The 21,464-nt window shown below is 53.9% G+C and overlaps 1 protein-coding gene across 3 annotated transcripts in view; it reads right to left on the bottom strand.

The window, feature by feature from the left end:
* The window catches only part of LOC116953937 (phosphatidylinositol 3,4,5-trisphosphate 3-phosphatase TPTE2-like), a 34,476-nt gene extending 13,765 nt beyond the window's left edge, over positions 1-20,711 (bottom strand). Inside the window, exons 1-9 of one of the 3 annotated variants that reach the window (XM_076051901.1) lie at positions 20,513-20,711; positions 18,442-18,591; positions 7,720-7,849; positions 6,652-6,699; positions 4,764-4,925; positions 3,975-4,094; positions 2,872-2,971; positions 1,796-1,859; positions 855-919 (exon numbers count right to left, since the gene is read on the bottom strand). In XM_076051901.1, the coding sequence (XP_075908016.1) occupies positions 855-919; positions 1,796-1,859; positions 2,872-2,971; positions 3,975-4,094; positions 4,764-4,925; positions 6,652-6,699; positions 7,720-7,849; positions 18,442-18,591; positions 20,513-20,678 (1,005 nt within the window). In that variant the 5' untranslated portion in view covers positions 20,679-20,711. Of the gene's footprint in view, positions 1-854; positions 920-1,795; positions 1,860-2,871; positions 2,972-3,974; positions 4,095-4,763; positions 4,926-6,651; positions 6,700-7,719; positions 7,850-12,141; positions 14,708-18,441; positions 18,592-19,855; positions 20,141-20,512 lie in introns of those variants that run through there. The other 2 variants (XM_076051902.1, XM_032974266.2) reach the window with 2 other exon arrangements.
* Positions 20,712-21,464: the final 753 nt, after the last annotated feature.

Raw genomic sequence — 21,464 nt, forward strand, 5'->3', positions numbered from 1 at the left:
GAAGCAGGAGGGACACATGGCGTGTGAGAGAAGCATCGCGGGTGAGAGAGGAACCACAGGTGGGAGAAGGAATCGCAGGTGAGAGAGATGAAAAAGAGCGAGTAGTGGGACTTTGGCAGGGTGCGTTTCGGCGTCGCGGCCACAGGGATGGCCCACACCCAGATATATGCATTGTCCTTGAAACTGATTGGTCCACGCCAGAGACGGCTTTCTTTAGAGCCTAGTCTCACTAACAGCGTTAGACCAGAGGACGCCAAAAGGCGAACAGCACAAAGACAATGCCACCATCAGGACACTGAGAGCTTGGGGTGAGCAGCTACGTCATTGGGACCTCCTTTGCCAGTATCAAAATATAAGAATAGAATAGTGGCATTGTCTTTGTGCTGCTCGCCTTTTGGCGTCCTCTGGTCTAACACTGTTAGTGAGACGAGGCTCCCAAGAAAGCCGTCTCTGGTGTGGACCAATCAGTTTCAAAGACAACGCACATACTGTCAGAGCATGTTTTGTGTTTGGATTTCCACCACAAGTACATGTGGTTAATGCAGACATGATCCCTTGCAAAAGGTTTCAGTTTGGTGTTTAAACATCTTAACACAGCTCCTGTTTTACTGCCAGAAAAAAAGTGGAAAACTGCTTCTGATGCTATTTTGTGATTTGATATGAAACCCATTTTGGGGTGTGGGGGTAACAAAGAGGATCGATGACAATGGGCACGTCATCACCTCGTCCTCCTCGCGCCCAGAGCACGCGAACATCTAAGCGCGTCCTTTATAACTCGAGTGTCAGTGTGCACCCAGAGCCGGGTGGTGCTGCTGCTGCTGGTGGTGTTGGTGGTGGCCATGATGTCTGCTCACCTTGATGGGGTTGCGGTACATGGACTGGGTTCCAGAGGAGGGGAACGACATCGCGATCACACGCTCTGCGAAACGTTCGCCGTCACGCACACACACGCACGCAGAAGTCAACGGTCCCTCCGCGTAGCCGTCACAGAGCGATGGGGCAAGCGATCTTAACGAGCAGCACCTACGAATGATGGCACAGAGCACCTCTGAGGAGTGAGTGGCGAGCACCACGCCCGGCCTCATTAAGTTTCCCCAGTGCTTACACACCGCACCAGGTAGTCATTTAGGGCTGGGTCGACCTAGGCGACGCTCAGGACCAGTTCAGATATTCGCCACCGATGTTAACCCGTGGCTGTAAATTAGAATCGGACTACTGGGTTAATAGCGCAATGTGCAAACCACTGCACCACCACTTCTCACTCAGCACACCTGATGACAGCCACCATTTTCCAATTGTGGCAGTGATGTCACCACAGCACCTATGCCAGGCTTGGTGCACTTTAAGGCCACTTGATATGTGGAAGATTCTCTGGCAGGAGGTTATGGGACAGACCCAGGTGTTATGGGTTGACTGGCAGATGAACCACCTGCGCCTTCCCACTGTGCGAACGTGCTGCGTTATCGCCGCCCGGCACTCCGCTCACTAATCTATCGATCCTCCACCCTACATTTTCATTGATGGGTGACTGCCTCCAACTGCCCAGTAGCGTCCTTCACGAGCCTCCTCCACGGACACTGATTTTGACACCGCCGGTACCGGTCATCAGCAAGTCCACCCAGCTCCACAACCTTCTGTGCAACATTAATCCATCTTTTCTGTAGCCCGTGCCCCCCTATTCCGCCAAACAGAAGCTACTTGGGCATGCGGTGGCTGGGCAGCCAACGTAGCCTCGCCTGTTGTCAGAGGAGCTCACGAACGGGGGACCATGTCCAGATCGTTTTCGCCAACGCACCTGTCACATAGGTGAGGTCAAGGTCAAACCCATCCTTCCGGTACCGTCGCTTGTTTTGAGAAACCTGAGATGCGGACAGAAACGGAAACGTACACGTACCGTTTAAACAAGTCGTCGGCGTGTGCGTGCGCGTGTGTGTGTGCGCATTGTGCACTGTTTGCATTCGTGATTCTGCTCATCTTTGTCTTTGTGTGTGTGGGGGGAGCGGTAGTGTCGTAGCGGTTAGCGTGCTGCACTACGAACCCAGCCACCCGAGTTCGATTGCTGCCCACGGCCAACATCAGTATCGATTATCTGGACCTCTCCGAGGTCGACTCAGTCTCAAATGAGTACCTGGTGCAGTGTGTAAACATCGTCACTGGGGAGACATATGTGGCTGGGCGTGGTGTTGGCCAAAACCCACCGCCTCGTATGCCATGCTGGCCCTCATAGGTGCTGCTCGCTAACAGCACTTGTCTCAACAGTCTGTTGAGGTTACACGGGGAATCTTTGTCTGTGTGTACTAAAGATTTGTCCCCAAGTCCAACTTTACTTCTGTCGATTCCAAACATGTTGTACGGCATGTACACTAAACACGGGAAATGGCTTTCAAAGTTGTATAATCTTCTGTAGACGTAGATGCCACTGATTCTTCATGTTCCGCAGATGTAGATGCCACTGGTTCTTCACTCTCTACAGATGTAGAGGCCACTGGTTCTTCACGCCCTACAGATGGAGATGCCACCACCGCCATCTATTGCGTGGCGGTTGATCTTATGACTCTCGGTCCGAACAGGCAACTGGGCATACGGACCAGGTTTATTCGTATCTCTGAAAGGTCGTAAGTCGAATGTTCGTAAGTAGAGAAGCCCCTGTATATAAAGACATCTCGGATCCAAAAACCAGTGGTGACGTCAATGACGTGGCCTCACGGTGTAATCATCGAAGAAGGCGGCGGCCCTAACGTGGCATCGTCGCGACGTCCGCAGTTGGGGACATCCGTGGAAGGCATCCAAAGATCCAAGACAGATCCGAAGTGCGTGCTTTAAGATTAATCCGAAACTTTAAGCATCCGGAGCTCGCGGGCGAGTGCTCACCATCTGTCGCGATGCCTTCTCCAGGTGATGCCTCTGGGACACGAGGCGCCAGACACGAATGATCATAATCAAACGCAGCACGCGCAGCACGCTCACCAGCCTGCAACAACAACAACAACCGCCACTCGCCACTAAGTGGCAGTGATGTCACCACGGCGCTTGTGCCAGGCCAAGTGCACTTTAAGGCCACGTGAAGTGTCGAACGTCCCGCTGGCAGGTCATGGGTTAACTGACTGACCAGCCTGCAGACACATCAACACACACACGTGCACAGACGCGTGCACAGATGCACAAACAGACACACACACAGGCACATACACACAAAGAACAAAGCTCCCTCCTATAGCCTTGTAACAGACTGTTGGGGCAAGTACTGTTAACGAGCACCTATGAAGGCCGGCACAGGGCAAGAGAGGATGGGTGGCCAGCACCACGCCCGACCACCTTTGTCTCCCCAGTGGCGATGTTTACACACCGCACCAGGTGCTTATTTGAGGCTGAGGTCGACCTAGGGTAGGCCCACCAGGAATGGTTCAAATATCCGCCACTGTTATTGGTCGTGAGCTGGAATTGCACTCGGGTCGCCGGGTTCGTAGTGCAGCTTGCTAACCACTGCGCCACCACTCCCCACACAGACAACAAGAACATTGTCCACTAAGGAACAATGATGTTACCGCAGCGCTCGTGCCAGGCTAGGTGCACTTGGGGGCTGGCATGTGAAGTGTGGAAGGCTCGCTGATAGGAGGTCATGCATGCGACATGAGCCACACAGATTGATGGATGAGGTAGTGCAGTGATTAACGCGCTGCGCTACAAACCCAGCGGCCCTATTCGGTCGCCCGCTCACGGCCAACATCAGCGAGGAATTTCTTAACCCGGTGCTGGGCCTCCCCCTAGGTCGAATCAGCCTCAAATGAATACCTTGGGCCGGTGCGTAAAAAATAACCACTGTGGAGACAAAGACGGCCGGGAGTGGGCCCTAGCAACACCGAACCCCTCGTGCGCTGAGTTGGCCGGCCTTCACAGGTGCTCGTGAACGCACTTGCCCCCAACGGGCAGTGCAGGCTACGCCGGGGGGGTGGGAATCTTTGCCTTTGTTGTACCGGGGTAGTAGAGCCGTCCCGGAGAGGTCGATTGACGTGTACACGATGGAGACGACGAGGGTGATCACGACGATGCCCGCATCGGCGATGTTCAGCTTCTCCCGGAAGTACGACCTGAATCTGAAAATGGGTGGAACGATCGCCCCACTCGTTCACGGCCAAAAAAAATCGATGGCATAAAAAAAACTAAGCACAGGGAAAAAAAAATCCGAGGAAAATAACAAACAACGTCACGCGGAGAAATCCGCAAATTTCCAGCGGCATACGCTGGCTCGGACAAATTAACTTGGGAAAGAATAACGTTCGTAGTCAAATTCAACAGACGGAAACATCAAAACAGATGTAGGGTGATTATTGCACGACTATGTAACCAGAGACTGTAGGGGCAAGTGCTGTTAAGCGAGCACCAGTGGCGATGTTTACACGCCCCACCAAGGTACTCATTTGAGGCTAAATCGACCGAGGGGAATCGAACTCGGTTTGCCGGGTGCGTAGCGCCGCGTGCTAACCGCTACTGCACTACTGCTCCCCCATGTAACCAGAGAGGGCCACGTGTCTCATGTACGTTGGTGATGCGGTGTCCAACAAGTCGCCATCAACGCCTCTCCTCCTTACACGCGCGTCCGAATACAATTGCATTGCGTAGCATCGTTAGAATGCGTCCAGCTTAACTCTCGGTAACGACTAACGTTACTATTGTCGATTTTATTTTTTTTAAAGACAGGAGACTCGGTCTACAGCGAGTTCGACGAGAAGGGCGAGGAAAGGCGACGGGCGGCGCTCACGAACCCCGAAACGAAGACGCGGAGGGCGACGTCGACCAAGAAGAAGACGGAGATGGCGAGCGAGGAGGCGGAGAGGGCACGGGAAGCCACGGCGGGTTTCACGGGGGTCGAGAGGTCGCCCACGACCAGGGCCAGGTCCACAACGATCAGCAGCAAACTCAGGGCCCTGAGACGCGGGCGGCACAGCGTCACGTGACAGATTGCCTCTCTCTGACCATAATAGAGGGGTTTATTTTTTGTTCGGTTAGATCACGTGAATATAAATGTGTCGTCAAACCCGCCACCGCCCGACACAGCCAATTACTAATGTTTGTCACGTAAAACAAAACTTGCCAATAATTAGTTACTAGTCCAGCACACACCCGGTGTGTGTTGGAGAGTAAAATCCACAATTACATAAAAAAAATCGAGCACTGCGTGACGTTTCCCCAGTAATTACAACAACCAGCCCTGGCATGTCCGGACCGAGCCAGCGTAGCACCTTCACGGTGTATACGGCTTCCTTTCCCACTGGCTGGTGGCCGAGCTGAGCCACGACCCCAATCACGATTTTCTGGCCTCGCACAAAATCTGAATCTGGCTGCTCAGAGGGCAGCCAAGCAGGGCCAGGGGCGGGGCTAATGAAGTATGCGTGCGTCAGGTCAGTATGGTGCGAGTGCACCTTCATTCATTCTTTATTAAAAGTCATCACGTGCATAGCTTTAACTAAAAAAAGGACGTTCATAAGCGCACTGGAGAATACATTTGTTGAATAGTTCCAGACGACTCGGAGACGTAGGTAAGGGTTAAGGACTTGCGCCGGTAGTTTATTGGGACTAATGCCACTAACACAAAGGGTGTAACAACTTCCCAGGGGCTAGGGGTCCCAATCTAGTTCCCACAGGGTTCCCTCCACAGCAGGCTGCCCCGTGCTGCCTCCTCTGCACAGCCACCTCCAGCCCATGTGCTGCGCTGTTCCCGACTCCAATCCCCTTGCCCCTGGCCCTCCGTTCCACCCTACTCCGACCCTTCACTCCAGCTACGACCCAGCTTACAGCACGGGCTCTCCCTTATGTATCCCTGCGGGACATGACGTCATCCCGCCCCCAGGCACGTATGACGTCACTTCACGCGACGTCATCGCCCCCGGAGGCGAGCGTGACGTCATGTACGCGACTACTCCTCTACACATTCAAGAACGACGACAAAAAAAGTCTTCGGATTCTGAGAGAAGGGCGACAGCGACGCCGGTGTGCGCCCGGGGGCAGAGAGAGAGGGGAGGGCGGCGTGAATTCCAGACGACCGGAGCTGCGAAGGAGAGGGCAGCGTTTTGCCGGGCGCATGCAACACGGGGGGGGGGGGTGAATTCGGAGGCAATTCTGAGCTACATCGGAGGACCTCAGGCTCAGAGGACGGGCATCTTACACGCGTCTCGATATCGTTTGTATCGAGGGCGCTGGGGTGGCTAGGAGATGTTTACTACCTCGCCTGGTATGCAGGAGGATGTGGGTTCGATCCTGACCCTGACGCCTGCTGCTGTATATTTTGAGTTTGTATGTCTCTCTCTCCCAGTGGTCGCGTGGATTTTTCTCCGGGTCCTCCGGTTTTCCCTTCACATTTAGAAACGTGCGTTCAGAGTATTTGGCTGCTATAAATGTCCACACGGTAAGCCACTTGGTAGAGCCGTCATTTGTGGCCAGGTCGCTTCTGAAAAAAAGCTGTATAGCTCAGTGGGGCCTCACCTGGTAAAATAAAAAAAAAGTTTAGTTTAGTTCACTGCACGCAATGCCATCGGCACGGCTCGGTTCCTGCAGTGGAAAAAAAAACGAAACGCAGGTTCAAGCGTTTTTTTGCGTTGGCCCGAGAAGCGTACCAGGTAAACGTGTAATCAGTGCGACTCCGCTGACGCTTACCTGAGACACAGTGACATCACCACCGGCTCCATGGTGGCTCTGGCGCGACTGTGAACGCAAAGGCATCGGTTAGACTCCCACGTCATCATCGTCGTTCTTGCCGACACCAAAACGCTGCAACAGTCCAGCAGGCGAAAAGTGAACGCCGAGAAATTGGCAGTCGTCAGCAGTTGAGCACTTCGGCGAGACCCTCGCTCGCCTGCTCCAACCCTTCAATGGCCAAATGAACCCCTCATTAAGTGGCCATCTCTCGAGCTCCTTCATCGCCGCTGCATCGCTGCACTGGTTGTGCTCTCGGGGCGCGTGCGCGCGTGCGCGCGTGTTCCCCATCCTTCGGCTGCCACTCCACCGCTGGCCTTGTCCGTTGGGCCCATCGTCACCACAAGCGGCGTGAGCTGCCCGGGCCCGCTCACGTGCGTCTATTGGCCATCAACCAAAAGGCGACTTTTTCTTTTTCAAAGGAGTGTGCGGGCGCACGGGCGGGCTTGCGAGCGTGACGTGAGTGTACGAGCGTGCGAGGCTTGAGTGCGCGGTTATCGCGCTGTGCTATGAACCCGGGGGGACCCCGAGTTCGGTTCCCGCTCACGGCCAACACCGCCGGTGATGAATATCTGCACCGGTCCTGGGCCTCTCCTGGGTCGACTCGACCTCAAATGAGTACTTGGTGCGGCGTGTAAACATCGCCACTGGGGAGACAAAGGCAGTCGGGTGTGGTGCTGCTCACCCACCCCCTCGTGTACCGTTCCGGCCTTCATTGGTGCTCGCTAACAGCACTTGCCCCAACAGTCTGTTAAGGCTATACGGGGGAACTTTGTCTTTTTTTTGGTGTGAGAGTGATAGTGAGGGGCAGTGAGTGAGGATGGGATGTATGACAGTGAGTGAATGAGAGCTCACTCGCTAGGGGGCACAGGTGGTGCACCAGCCAGTCATCTCAGTAAGTCGACCCGCGGCACCTGGGTCTGCCCCGTGACCTCCTGCCCGCGGGCCTCAAGGTGCACATGGCCTGGCACAAGCGTCGTGGTGACATCACCGCCACTTAGTGGCGAATGGCGGTTGTTGTTGACTCACTCGCTCGCCGTGTCCACCGTGAAGGAGTTTCCATTCTCGAGCGCCGTTTGGGCCCCCTTGGCCGCACCGTCGCAGAGCTCCACCCTCCTGCCGTCGAACGACACCGAGGGATCCATGGCCCCGCACGCTCCTACTCGCACATGCACACACGCACACACACGCACACACACGCGCATCCACCACAGCGAAAAGCCGCTGTTCGCCACCAAGCGGCGGTGAGGTCGCCACGTCTCTTGTGCCAGGCTAGGTGCACCTTAAGGCCATCTCACGTGAAGTGTACAGAAGGCTCTCTGCTGCTGGCAGGTCACGGGACAGACCCAGGTGCCATGGGATGACTGGCAGATGCACCACCTGTGCCCCCCCCACAGTGCCAAAATTGCAGAATTATATCCGCCCGGCGGTTCGGCTCATTGTTGTGAGCGTCGCTCCTCTGCCCTCCATTGTTGCTGGAGGGCGACTGCCTCCAACTGTCCAGCAGCGTCCTTCACGAGCCTCCTCCACAGAGGCCGATCTTGACACCTCTGGTACCGGTCATTGACAAGTCCACTCGGCTCCACATCCTCCCGTACCACATCAGCTACATCTCTTTTCTAGCCCGTGCAGCGCCCGTTTGGCCCCCTCTATCCGGCCAAAGAGAAGCTGCTTTGGTATACGGTGCCTGGAAAAGCGTGCTAGCAATGCAGCCGCGTCTGCCAGAGGAGCTCACCGTTGGTTATTTCAATAATGGAGGACTAACGGGAACTGTGTGTCCAGATCTTTTAAGGATTTCGTACAATCCGGGCTGAACAAAAACCAGGATGGATTGTAGGCAAGGCAGCCTGAAGGCTTTCAACAATACAGCATTTAATTCACGGCTTTCCAGTCGCTAAGCACACACGTGGCTTATAACAAAGCAGATAATCCATCAGATCCGGGAATATGAATTTAATTCAGCCCAAGTGTGTCATCCGCAGATTTCGTGGCGTTGCGCGTCACTCGGATTCAGGTGACAGAAATCACGATCAATTAATTATTGAGTGCACGCGAAGTGTCCAATGTGTGAAGGGCAGAGAGGCTGGCAGTTTGAAGAGAAACAAACTCTTGAGTGAAATGGGTGCTAGACACCAAGGTGGCGAGGCGTTAACTACAGGAGGTCGTGGGTTCGATCCAGAACCTGACGCCTGTATATTTGGAGCTTGCGTCTTTCTCTCCCCGTGGTCGCGTGGATTTTTCTCCGGGTCCTACGGTTTTCCTACCCCTCAACATTTAGAAACATCACGCGTTTAGACTATTTGGCTGCTGCTGTAAATTTCCACGTGGTGATAAGCCCACTGCGTTGAGCTATCATTTGTGGTGGCCAGGTCGCTCCTGAAAAAGAGCTACATAGCTCAGTGGGGCCTTTTCTGGTAAAAATAAAACATAGTTTATAGTTCTATAGTCTGGGGGGCGTGTGACAGAAGCTCCGAGGAAATGCGGTACAGTAACTATGTTCTTATTATTGGTTCTTTCGGTAAAGTCACGTAGAAGGGAAACAATAAAATAATAAAAATATAAAACAATACAATTATCACGACGCTACGACTGCAACACAAGCAATCATCATCAAGTGTGAAAACCACAGCAAGAAAATTTGAAAAAACGCCACTGCCTGTGATTAAACCGCGTTCTCAAGTGTCAGGGAGTTGACGGTGTAAGCCCGGTTACGAGTCACTCGCGAAAATTATTATTAAAGGTAGCACAGCGGATTGAGTGTGTAAGCAACTTCTTAAGCGTTGGATGCAACTGGGTAGAATCTAATGCCAAGTTCCTGAGTATCGTGGACAGAGCTACACAGAAGTCAATGATCGCTGACGTCTGTGACACAGAACGTGGCACGCAGAGAGAGAGCATTATCAAGTGTCCACTTTGCTAAGCACTAGTGAGGGCATCTATGGAGATAGAGAGATACAGGGACTCCACTACTTACGAACGAGTTAGGTTGCAGAGGTCTGTTCGCAAGTCGATTTGTTCAACTTTACTCCTGTCGATTCCAAACATGTTGTACGGCGTGTACACTAAACACGGGGAATGGCTTTCAAAGTTGAATCATCTCCTGTAGATGCAGATGCCACTGGTTCTTCACGTTCTACAGATGTAAATGCCACTGGTTCTTCAAGTTACGACTCTCGGTCCGAACAGGCAACTGGACGTACTAACCAGGTTTGTTCGTATCTCTGAAAGTTCCTAAGTCGAATGTCCGTAAGTCGAATGTCCGTAAGTAGAGGAGTCGTCGAAATCGACGGTATCCAGTGCATTCTGCCGCTTGTCGAAACCGTCGAGAACCGTGAACGGAGGAGCTCCCATAATAGAGGTCGCGAAAGCCTACATGGTAGACGAAGGAGCCCATCGTGCGGGATGGCATCACGGTCCAAGTTTTGCAAAATTTTGAGCAATCACACCCCACAGGCGGAGTTTGATTTCTATATTGGGGGGGGCAGGTAGGGGTTCGCTTTGCCCCTCACATTATGAATCGCGGGTGCATATGTATAAAAAAATTTGTAATATTAATTATAAACTACAAAAAAAATTAACGTGCCCAGTTTGGGAGGGGTGTTACCCACCCCCCGCCCCCGCAGAAAACCTGGCCCATGATTACACCACAAAATAACACCGGATAGCAAACATCGCCCTCCAAATACCAACAAAAACTTTAACCAAGTGAGTATATATATTTTTTAGGATTTGGCAAAAATTTAACAGTGCTACCGGGGGGTCTCGAGACTCCTCTCGGTGAGGCTTAGCCCTGGGTAAATAAATGTCAAGGATTAAACATTTAAGGAACCCGCGGCTGCACATCGAATGTGATCATCTGCAGACTTGCACCGTGTGTTCACCGTGCGGTAATAAAAACCGGGAGTGAATAATCATTAACAGTTTATCTTCAACGAGAAGTCATTCATTTGTCTGAGCTCCAAAGGTCCACCATCACACGAAATGGTTGATGAGTCCCTCACTGACATGGCAGAGAATATCCAGAGCCCTGAAGGACCCGAGTAGTGGTACATACACTGCGGCGGGTAAAATGTAAAGGGGGACGTCCATAAATGACGTCACGCGATTTTGGACGATTATTGACCCCCCCCCATCACACGGCGTCACAAACAGTCAGACCTCTCTCAAATATGACGTCACAAAGCTCTGCCCCCCCCAAAAAAAATATATATATATAAAACATGCTTCAAATCGCATTAAAATATTGTCATTGTAGTGCGTATTTAATGTGGCGCTGCACTCTGATGTTGTAGGAGAAAACATTTATTAAAAGTCTTTAATTAAGTAGAACATGTTGTCTATATTTATTTAAAGTTGCGCATTTTGATGTGAAGTCACATTTCTCAAACTCCCCCCCCCCCCCAGGTGCGTGACGTCATTTATGGACGGCCCCAAAGACACAAATAGAGAACGAACGAGATCAATGTGTGCCGGATAAAAGGGGCGACGTGAACAGAGGTGGCGGTGGTGCAAGTTGGTGATGAGTGGATGAGTGTTGCTGCAATTAGTAGCCCTGAGCAAGATGAAACAATAGCGTTGAAAACAAGAATCATACAACTGGTGATGAAATTCTGTGCGGATCTTCATAACAATATTACCCCGGGAATACAAATAATTTTCACGTGAGAAACTTTCACATGACTCACACAAATAAGCAATCAATGCCTACTCAAAAAGACAAAGATCCCCCGTGTAGCCTTAACAGACCGTTGGGACAAGTGCTGTTAGCGAGCACCTATGAAGGCCGGCACGGCACACGAGGAGGTGGGTGGCCAACACCACGCCCGGCCGCCTTTGTCTCCCCAGTGGTGATGTTTACCCATCACACCAGGTACTCATATGAGGCCGAGTCGACCAAGGGAAGGCCCAGGACCGGTTCAGGTAATCGTCGAGCGGGAATCGAACTTGGGTCGCCGGATTCGTAGCGCAACGCACGAACCACTACGACACTACCGCTCCACGCACACCTACAACCACTCGAAAATGCTTCACGCACAGAAACCAAACGCGTGTGGATATTATATATAAACACAAGATTACAAACGCAAACCACAACATTCACACAAAAACACACACAATGATCAAATGTTAAGCAACAAAAGTTCCCAGTTTTTTTTTTAACCTGCTCAAATGAACCGAGGCGATGCTCAGCTCTTACAGCCCTATACCAGTCGTAGGAATTCCACGTTCCCGTGGCGGGAACGAGTCTCTCGAAAGGACCGCCTCTGCCAACTTCCCACAGAGTGGTAGTCATTTAATCAACCGCAGAGGGATTGACGGGCCGAGCCAACTCCCAACCGGGTTTCGAACTCGCAGCTTATTCGGATTTACGAGCCAGCTTGCCCTAGCGCCGAGCCACCCGCGGCCGGATTCACGAACCAAACACGGCCGTAAATAAACGCAGCAGCGTACCGTTGCGACGTTGCGATGCTTCAGAGGATGCGGCGGCGCCGGCCTTCGTGCCTGCGGTCCGATCGATTCGTGGCCCCCCCTAATTGGGAGGGAGCGACAACATCTCACCGCGGCCTCTCGCGCACCAACGGAGCTGTACGGCACGGGAATGTAACTAAGGATGTTCCTGGGGGGGGGAGGCGGTGTCTTCAATCCATTGTCAGGAGACCCACAAGTGCCAAAGGTTTGCACAGGGTTCGCATTTTGGTTAACATTGTTGGTTAAACATTGTTCGTGGCCCACGTGCGCTCCCGTGCCCTTAAAGTGTTGGTGAAACGCTCCCGAGCGGTGACGCCGTCGGTGGTGAAGTATGGTCAAATAATCACCCCAACCCTGCTCCGCTACAACCAGCACAGCGTGGGGGGGAGACCCTCATCCGGCAGTGCATTGACACAAAGGGCCGCAGATTGTTCTATTGTAAAAAAAAAACATTGTCTGCACGATGCTCAGGAGCTTTCGACGCCACAGTTCAAAAGATTAGTTGCTAAAAAAAACACTCATCCAATCGTCACCGTGACATTCGCACGTAAAATGAACACCGCTTTGTGGGACGTTACCAGTGTCCCGTGCGTGAACTGGTCCAGCCGCTGTAAGAATGTGGAAGTTCCAGCACTGGATGAGGGGGGGTTGCCATCGGAGACGTATGTGTGTGTGTGTACGTTGAACTTCTTTCGCATGCCGCACGTAGCCAACCATGCTAATCGGGAGGTGCGGGAATCGGAGTGGGGTAGAACAACTATGTTCCCGCGTTTCCATGGGGGGCAACTTCGAGCTCAGTGGCACCGACTCGAGTTGTGTCCCGATCGCTGCCGGAGCTATAGGCCTGCGACACCTTCCCCCGGCCGACTGCGATGAAGGCTTCGTCCTGCTGCTGCATTGTAAAGCCGACGGCACCTATCACACCGGTTACCCCCCCTCCCCCGAACCCTTTCACACTGGCACACCCGAGCCGAGTCAGTAGAGGTCCATATCAAGGAACTACGGGGGGGGTGGCGTTCCTCTGGGCTATTTGCCGAGCCACAGCCAAACGGTGATGACTCTCGGCCTCGACAAACTCACTGCAATGTGGCTCGGTGGCCAAGCCGGGCCCGAAGAGGGCAGGGACTAATGACATGCACAGTGCACCACGACACCGGTCGGTAGGATTCCAACCCGGCACGCAACGCCGGCGGCGCGGCCCGGCTCGGCTTCCGCAGTTCAAAGACACAAACGGCACACTTGCCGAGCCGCGCCGGGCAGGGTTGGCACAGCCCCGGGTCGGCTTGGTTGTGGCAGTGGAAAAGGGGTAGCACGGATGAACGACCGCCCTTCCACCGACGCGTCATGCACAGCAGCGTCAGCAGATCGTCAACCTTGAATGCATCGCCACTGACGTCATGCATCACCAACGTTACGCCTTTTATTTCAGTTTTTGACTCTACAACGTAAAAATGTACTGAAAGTGAATTGCAATCGAGCGCTTGTTTGCAGCAAAACACACGTGAGCTCCAATTAGGTTTATCGCGAAAATATTTGTTACCGTATTCTCCAGATTACAATACACATCTCCCACCCCCCCCACCCCCCCGCTCTGTATTTTTAAACAAAAGTAGGTGGTGCATTTTATGTTCCGACAGCCACGTGTGTCAGTGCTAGTGGAGAGCGGCAGTGACGTGGTTAGTGTTGTGGTTAGCGCGCTGCGCTACAAACCGGGCAGCCAGACTTCAATTCCCAGGCAACACCATCCACTCTTATTTGAACCGGTCCCGGGCCTCTTGTAGGTCGACTCAGCTTTAAATGAGTACCTGGTGCGGTGTGTAAACATCGTCGCTTGGGAGACAAAGGCGACCGGGACGTGGTGCTGCCCACCCACCCCCTCGTGTGCCGTTCCGGCCTTCATAGGTGCTCGCTAACAGCACTTGCCCCAACAGTCTGGTAAGGCTACGCAGGTGGATCTTTGTCTTTGCGAGACCTGGATTTATATCACTGTATCCAAACCGGGCACGAGTATGGGGCGAATTTGACTTTCTGGAGCATCTTATACCCCCTGAGAACATGGTGACCTGCATCCCTTAGTAGCCACCCCCCCACAATGAGTCTGTGAGGTTTATGAGATTCACAAAAACTAAAAAGAGTGTTGGATGGTTACATTGCAACTCGCACCAACCCGGACAGCATGCACCGCCTCCCCCAAAAGCAAAGGAGATCACCACAACTTTGACCTGCCAACACGATCTTGTGGACTAGAAGCAACACTGCAGTCCAATCATATTTCGGTCATCGCCCGTTCCAATGCTAACCGCCTTGCTGAACGTCTCGCCGACGCGTTTTGGGGGTTGTACCGCACGCGTTGTACGGCGTGACGCCCAACGTTTCGCTGCCACGCGTCGGGAGCTCCTACGGTAGTGCCCGAGCGAGCGAAACGTCGGGGCCATCGTGCCGTACCAACTCGCGGCACAAACCGAAACGTGGTGCAGCGCTCTCTAGCGACAACACCCACAACACCCTCTTCACCACCACCACCACCATCACACTCTTCCTCCTCACGCTGAGGGACGCTCCAGCGGATCCTCTGCGTGCAGACGCTGCTGCACCTGCTGGTACTTGTGCAGCTCCAGCAGCGTGTGCCAGTGCCGTACGTACACCCACATGAGCTTGCCGTTGCGCCTGCTGTCCTCGTTGGTGACGTGCGCGCAGTGCCCGTCGTTGGCGAATATGTCGAGGAGGCCGTCGTGCACCGCCATGCGGCCCAGCGCCACCTCGTGGCGCGCGCGCCGCAGCATGTCGCGCTCCAGGACGTGCCGGCGCTGCCGCGGCACCAGCAGGCTGCAGTAGACGGCCTGGCGCTCCTCCAGGGCGCTCTCGAGCGCGCGCAGAGAGGCGCGCGCCCCCGCCAGCGCGAGCTCCTCCTGCGCCAGCACGGCGTCGTGCAGGGGGCCGACACGGCGCAGCGACTCCAGCGCCCGCCGCTCGCCCTGCAGCTCCTCGCGCTGCGACTGCAGCTGGCGGCGCTCGGACGCCAGGAGCTGGCTCTGCGCGGCGAAGGCTTCGCGGTAGCCGCTCAAGCGCTGCTTCAGCTTCTCGTGCTTGAGCTCGAGGCGCGCTAGCGAGCTGCCGCTCTCCGTGACGAGCGAGCGGTAGCGCAGGTCGAGCTCGGAGCGCGTGTCGCGGGTCCGCCGCTCAAAGTCCTCGCGCAGGCGACTCTTCTCCTGCTCCGTCTCGCGCGTCCAGATCGAGCCTGGACGGCGCAGGCGTAAGCGCGCACAGCAACGCACGGACGGCGTTACACAGCAACACGGGCGTGTGGGCTCACCGCAACATCCCGCTGTGCGCGACTGAATAGAATGAATTGATATTTTTGCGCAGTCATCGGCGAGGGCCCAGTTTAAACTATTGTTATTTTACAAGATAAGGCAACTGAAACCTGGATTCGTGCCCAGGTTTCTCAGCGGTGCAGGCTCAGCGCTCTGACCCGTTCCAGACTGTGCTCGTCTCAAAACACTGCTGCTTAAATTATGCACTTTCGGAAGGCCGTGCGGCCGATGGTTTGTGAAAAAAAAATTCACGTGGCAAGACGGATATGTGAAGACATATTCCTTATTTATTTCGCTGCTTACTCTTGAAGAGGCCAATTGTCTCGATGGACTGCTGCTGATGAGCATGGATCTGTGTAGCTTGGCTGCTCCCCTCTAAGGTGAGAGACCACCAACGCAAAATACTTACAGAGGTGGTAGATAACGAATTGGCATGCTGCTGATGACAATGATTGCACTCGCCCGTGGTGAAGTCAACTAACGTTATACCAATACACCATCACCTTGGCCACCGGGTTTCAGCGTCGTCGATATTCAGCTACGTGTAAAAAAGCAGCAAATTTACGGAGACAAAACGGCCATTTTAAGGGCCACAAACATAACCAGAAGCCAATCGTGGCAGGCCCTGCCCGTTTGTCAACTCAGCGTTGAAGGACCACCGTGCTACGACAATGCGACTTCCTCAGCGGGGCATGACCACCTACATGGGACATCGTCGCCCCTCAGCAGAGCCACGCTTTAAGACGGCGAGCGGATTTCGGGATGTGACAATCGTGCGAGTTATGGCCTCGCCACCTACATTAAGAAAGGGCTGAAGGGACCTCGAAGACCTTCGGGGCGACTGCGAACGGCGACGTATCTGCCATCACCCACCGGGCTTCGACAGGCTACACTGAGCACTGTGGACAATAGAGGCCGACCGAAATTCGGTTTCGGTTTCGGCGCCGAAAGTTGGCAAATGGCCTCTTTCGGCATACTCTCGGTTTCGGCCGAAAGTAAATTTTTAACTTTCAGTTTGGTTTCGGTTTCGGCCGAAACTGATATTGACTTTCGGTCGTCAACCGAAGATTTATTTTTAGAATATAACGCTAGTGCAAAGTCTATCAGCCGGTCAGTCGGCGCTAGGCAATCCTATGCGATAGGCTGCATACACACACACACATGTACACACATACACACGTACACACATACACACAAACACACACACGTACACACGTACACACACACACACGTCAGCAGCAGCAGCTTGCGAGCGAGGTTACCGCAACCAATGGTCTGGGGCCGTCAATAAATGACGTCACGCACCTGGGGGGGGGGGGGGGGCAGCGACTGCGTAGCGATTCGCGCGCTACGAACCCGGCGGCCCGAGTTCGCTTCCCGCTCATGGCCGGTGACGATTATTTGAACCGGTCCTGGGCCTCCCCTGGGTCGACTCAGCCTCAAACGAGTAACTGCTGAGGTGTGTCAACATCGCCACTGGGGAGACAAAGGCGGCCGGCCGTGGTGCTAGCCACCCACCCCCTCGTGTGCCGTGCCGTGCCGGCCTTCATAGGTGCTTGCTAACAGCACTTGCCCCCTCCAGTCTCACAGGCTACACGGGGGATATTTGTCTTTAGCCTGTGTGTGGGAGGCGAGGCAGCGACTGCGTAGCGATTCGCGCGCTGCGCTACGAACCCGGAGGCCCGAGTTCGATTCCCGCTCACGGCCGGTGACGATTATTTGAACCGGTCCTGGGCCTGCCCTAGGTCGACTCAGCCTCAAACGAGTAAGTGGTGTGGTATGTCAACATCGCCACTGGGGAGACAAAGGCGGCCGGCCGTGGTGAATCCAAGTCCCGGGCAAAGCCGGGTAGTATAGCTCGCATTTCATAAATCTTTTGTTCAGTAACTTTGGTTATATACCTTTCTGTTTCGGTTTCGGCCGAAAGTGAAGTTAAACTTTTGCTTTCGGCCTCTAGTGGACAAGCCCCTGGACAACACTGGGTGGTGGCCTCTCTCTAGGCACTCCCACCAAGCCACCCCAGCCAGCAGCCTCCCGACGTTGATGCTAACGTGTAATAGTCGGCTTTCGGGAGCAATATATTATTAACGTGTAATAGTCGGCTTTCGGGAGCAATATTATCCGTAATAGTTGTTTTTAGGTTAGATTGTAACTCACAACATTGACGAAGCCGCTCAACAGCTCACGGAACTGGACATCAGCCGGTTATTTAGATTACTGTTGGCTGCTATAACTTTCCACGTGAGAAGGCACTTTGCTGAGCTATCATTTGTGCCCAGGTCGCTTCTGAGAAAGAAGCAAATAGCTCAGTGGGATTTTCCTGGAAAGAAAAAAAACACTTGTTTAGTTTGATTTAAATAGATTTTTTTAAGTGATTTGTTTACCTCTCCTATACTTTTCAACCCTATCGTATTTTGCATCGTTTATTGTAACGTTCTGACTCCATGCCCCCTACACTACATCTGTGAGAAAAAAAAGCTTTATAGCTCATCGGATTCCTCCAGTGTACAGTATTCAAATTCTGAAGACAATGCACTCCTGAATTTTGATTTAAAACTTTCGTTACTGCAGGGATTAATATTCTTTGGTTCTTTCGGTGAAGTCACGTAGATGGAAAACAACAAAATAAAACACCAAAAACTCACGACATTTCGATCGCAACGCAAGCGGGCGTCATCAGGCGGAGAGAAAACGCTTTTGTTTTTATTTTGTTGTTTTCTATCTACGTGACTTTACCGAAAGAACCAAAGAAAATGCACCACTCACTTTCCATACAGCCTGGGATCGCGCACAGGCCATAAACAAGACACACCTCTGCTTTTGAAAAAGAAAAAAAAGATCTAAAGATAGGTACGCTAACCCCGATAATCGCCTCACGAGCTGTATTGAGTGCTGGCCACACACACAGAGAGAGAGAGGGGGGGTCGCGTGTGTGGTGCCTGGGCACTGTTACGCATCAGTCACTGACGGAAGACGGCCAGGCACAGCATGGGCACGACCAGCGCGTAGCTCCAGCGGCTGCCGCCACCGCCGTCATCGCCGCGGATGTTCATGCGCTGCGGGTCGTTGAGGTCGTTCATTGGGGTGACGGTGACGGACGAGGATGAGGTGGAGGTGTCTGAAACGAGAGAGGTCACGGTCAGGATAATGGTTGGTCGAGTGCTCAGTTCCCTCGCGTAGCCTTTAACCGACTGTTGGGGCAAGACATGTTAGCGAGCACCTATTAAAGCCAGCACGACGAATGCCAGTCTTCGTCTCCCTTGCGGCTACCTTTATACACCGCGCTAAGTACAGTGCTCATGTAAGGCTGAGTCCACCTAGGGGGAGGCCCAGAACCGGTTTAGATGATCGTCACCGGTGTTGGAGGCCGTGAGGTTGTGCCACCGCTCCCCAACTCACAGCAACATCAACCACGGTGCATCAGCCAGTCATCTCGGCCAGTCGACCCGTGGCACCTGCTGGGTCTGCCCCGTGACCTCCTCTGCCAGCGGGCGTTCGACACTTCACGTGGCCTCAAGGTGCACATGGTCTGGCACAAGCGTCGTGGTGACGTCACCGCCACTTAGTGGCGAATGGCGGTTGTTGTTGTTGTTGCAGGTGTGGAAGGTTCTCGCGGACAATGTGGTCGCAAAGTCAGACCCAGGTGCCATGGCCCAACGCAGTGTCACCACCAAAGTCTCACCCAACAGGCTCAACAGTGGGCACATTCACACAACTGCAGTGCACAGCTCCGCCGTGTAGCCTGCATGGGTTGCTGGGGCAAGTGCTGGTCGCGAGCACAGCACGGGCCCCCCCCTCCAGGGGCTGCCGTGGTCGTCACCACACCCGTGCCCGCCTTTGTATTCCCAGTTTTCATGTTTACACGCCGCAGCAGACACTCATTGAAGGCCGAGTCGACCGAGTTGAGGCCCAGGATCTGTTCACAATGACGTTGGCCGCGTGCTGGAATCGAACCCAGGTGGGGTCGCCTCTCCACTCCCAGCAGCAGGCGCGGCGGTGACGTCCCCAGAGCGCTGGTGCCAGGCTAGGTGCCCGGTCACGAGACAACAGACTGTAAGGGGCAAGTGCCGTTAGCGAGTAGCAGCACCCTATGAAGGCCGGCACGGGCGCACGAAGGGGTGGGTTGGACAGCACCAGGCCCGGCCGCCTTTGTCTCTCCCCGAGTGGGGTCGTTAACCAACACACCGCGCCAAGCCACTCGTGAGGTCCGAGTGGACCTAGGGGAGGCCCGGGAAACCGGTTCAGAGATCATCACCGCTGTCGTCCGTGAGCGGGGGGATCGAACCCGGCATTAGTCAGGCGCGGCGCTCCCCGTCACCCAGAGGGGGGCCCGAGGGGTGAGTTGGGGGGGGGCACGAGGTGTGAGTTGGGGGGGCACGGACCTCGTCGCCGTCCGCGCCGAGGAGGCGGAGGAGAGGGGGGGGGAGAGGCCCCGCGCCAAGCCCAGCAGCAGCGGCGGTGGTGTGGGTGGTTGTTGTGGTGGTGTGGGTGGTTGTTGTTGTTGTGGTGTGGGTGGTTGTTGTTGTTGTGGTGGTGGTGTGGGTGGTTGTTGTTGTTGTGGTGGTGGCCGCGCTTAGCCCGGCACGACCTTGAGCAACGCTCACGCCGGACTCCAACACGGCGGTGACGTCATCGCCGCTCAACTGTGAGACGGCAGTGACGTCATCGCCGCTCAACTGACGGGGCGGCGGATGACGTCACGACAAGAAACACGGTACAAAAACACGATAGAGCGAGGTAAACAAATAACCCGGACACACACGAATACAAGACTAAACCAGCCCCATCCTAGCAGACAAAGCCGACTCAGGTATTAAACTTAATATTCAAAAGCGACCTGGCCACAAATGACAGCTCAGCAAAAATAATTTAAATAGTCTAAACGCGTGGAGGGAACTAACAAGGGGCCATTGCCCGAAACGTCGCATGGTAAACATTCTTTCCTTTTAAGTCCGCAGTGTTATTGACGAGTCTTTGTTGTTAATGCAACCAAACGACTTCGTTATACGTCGTAATGTGACGTCACCACTCAAACGCACATCCGTTGATTGTGACGTCACGTAGGCGATATATTGACGCGCCCGCCGAGAGTGACGGGCAGAGACGACTAGCCTGTTGGGGTGGGGGGTGGGGGCGGACAAAACCCGCGCGAAATCCGCCGGGCGCGGTGCAGAAGCGCAGAGAGCGTCCCGGCGACAATTCCATCGCTGGTGCGCGGTCGATCGCAAGGGATCGACGTCATCGCTCCCACTGCCCCAGCCAATCAGCTGCCAGGAAGACAACCCCCATGCAACATGGCCGCCGTAACAACTAAAAGTCCCCGTGCAATATGGCCGCCGTGGTGTCATCCCTTCCAGCGCTATAGTCGTTGTGTGCGCGGTTTGCATATTTGTTATCCATGTGGTGTTTTCCTTTTTGAAAGTAGTCTGTGTCATTTGTAATTGTTCAAGTGCGTTTTGTGAGCTTGTTGTGTGTCGGCGCTGGCCTTAATAGGTGCTCACTAAGAGTCTGTTAAGAGGTAACATGGGGTTGATCTTAAAGTCTATGGCAGTGCGTGTCTGCGTGTTGAGAGTATTTTTATGCGATGGGCGATTGTGCAGACGTGTTGTGTCTGTCTGTCTGCGTGTGTCTCACGACCTGTTTGCGAAAGCACGCGCGCGCGTGTGTGGGCACGTGGGCACGTAACGGTGGACTTTAGAGGAACCCGTCCGCCCCGAAGTTCTCACGGAATTTACGCGGTTTCATTCACCTTATGGTGTCGGAGTTAGGGGCCGTCCATAAATGACGTCACACGATTTTGGACGATTTTTGACCCCCCCCCCCCCCCCATCGTCACACGGCGTCACAAAAAGTCAGACCCCCCCCCAAATATGACGTCACAAAGCTCTGCTCCCCCCCCCCAAAAAAAAAGTATATATAAAACATGCTTCAAATCGCTTTAAACTATTGACATCGTAGTGCGTATTTAATGTGCCGATGCACTCTGATGTT

This window comes from Petromyzon marinus, chromosome 53 (genome assembly GCF_048934315.1).
Source record: "Petromyzon marinus isolate PM22_M1 ecotype Great Lakes invasive population chromosome 53, UKy_Petmar_22M1.pri1.0, whole genome shotgun sequence".
NCBI classification, from domain to species: domain Eukaryota; kingdom Metazoa; phylum Chordata; class Hyperoartia; order Petromyzontiformes; family Petromyzontidae; genus Petromyzon; species Petromyzon marinus.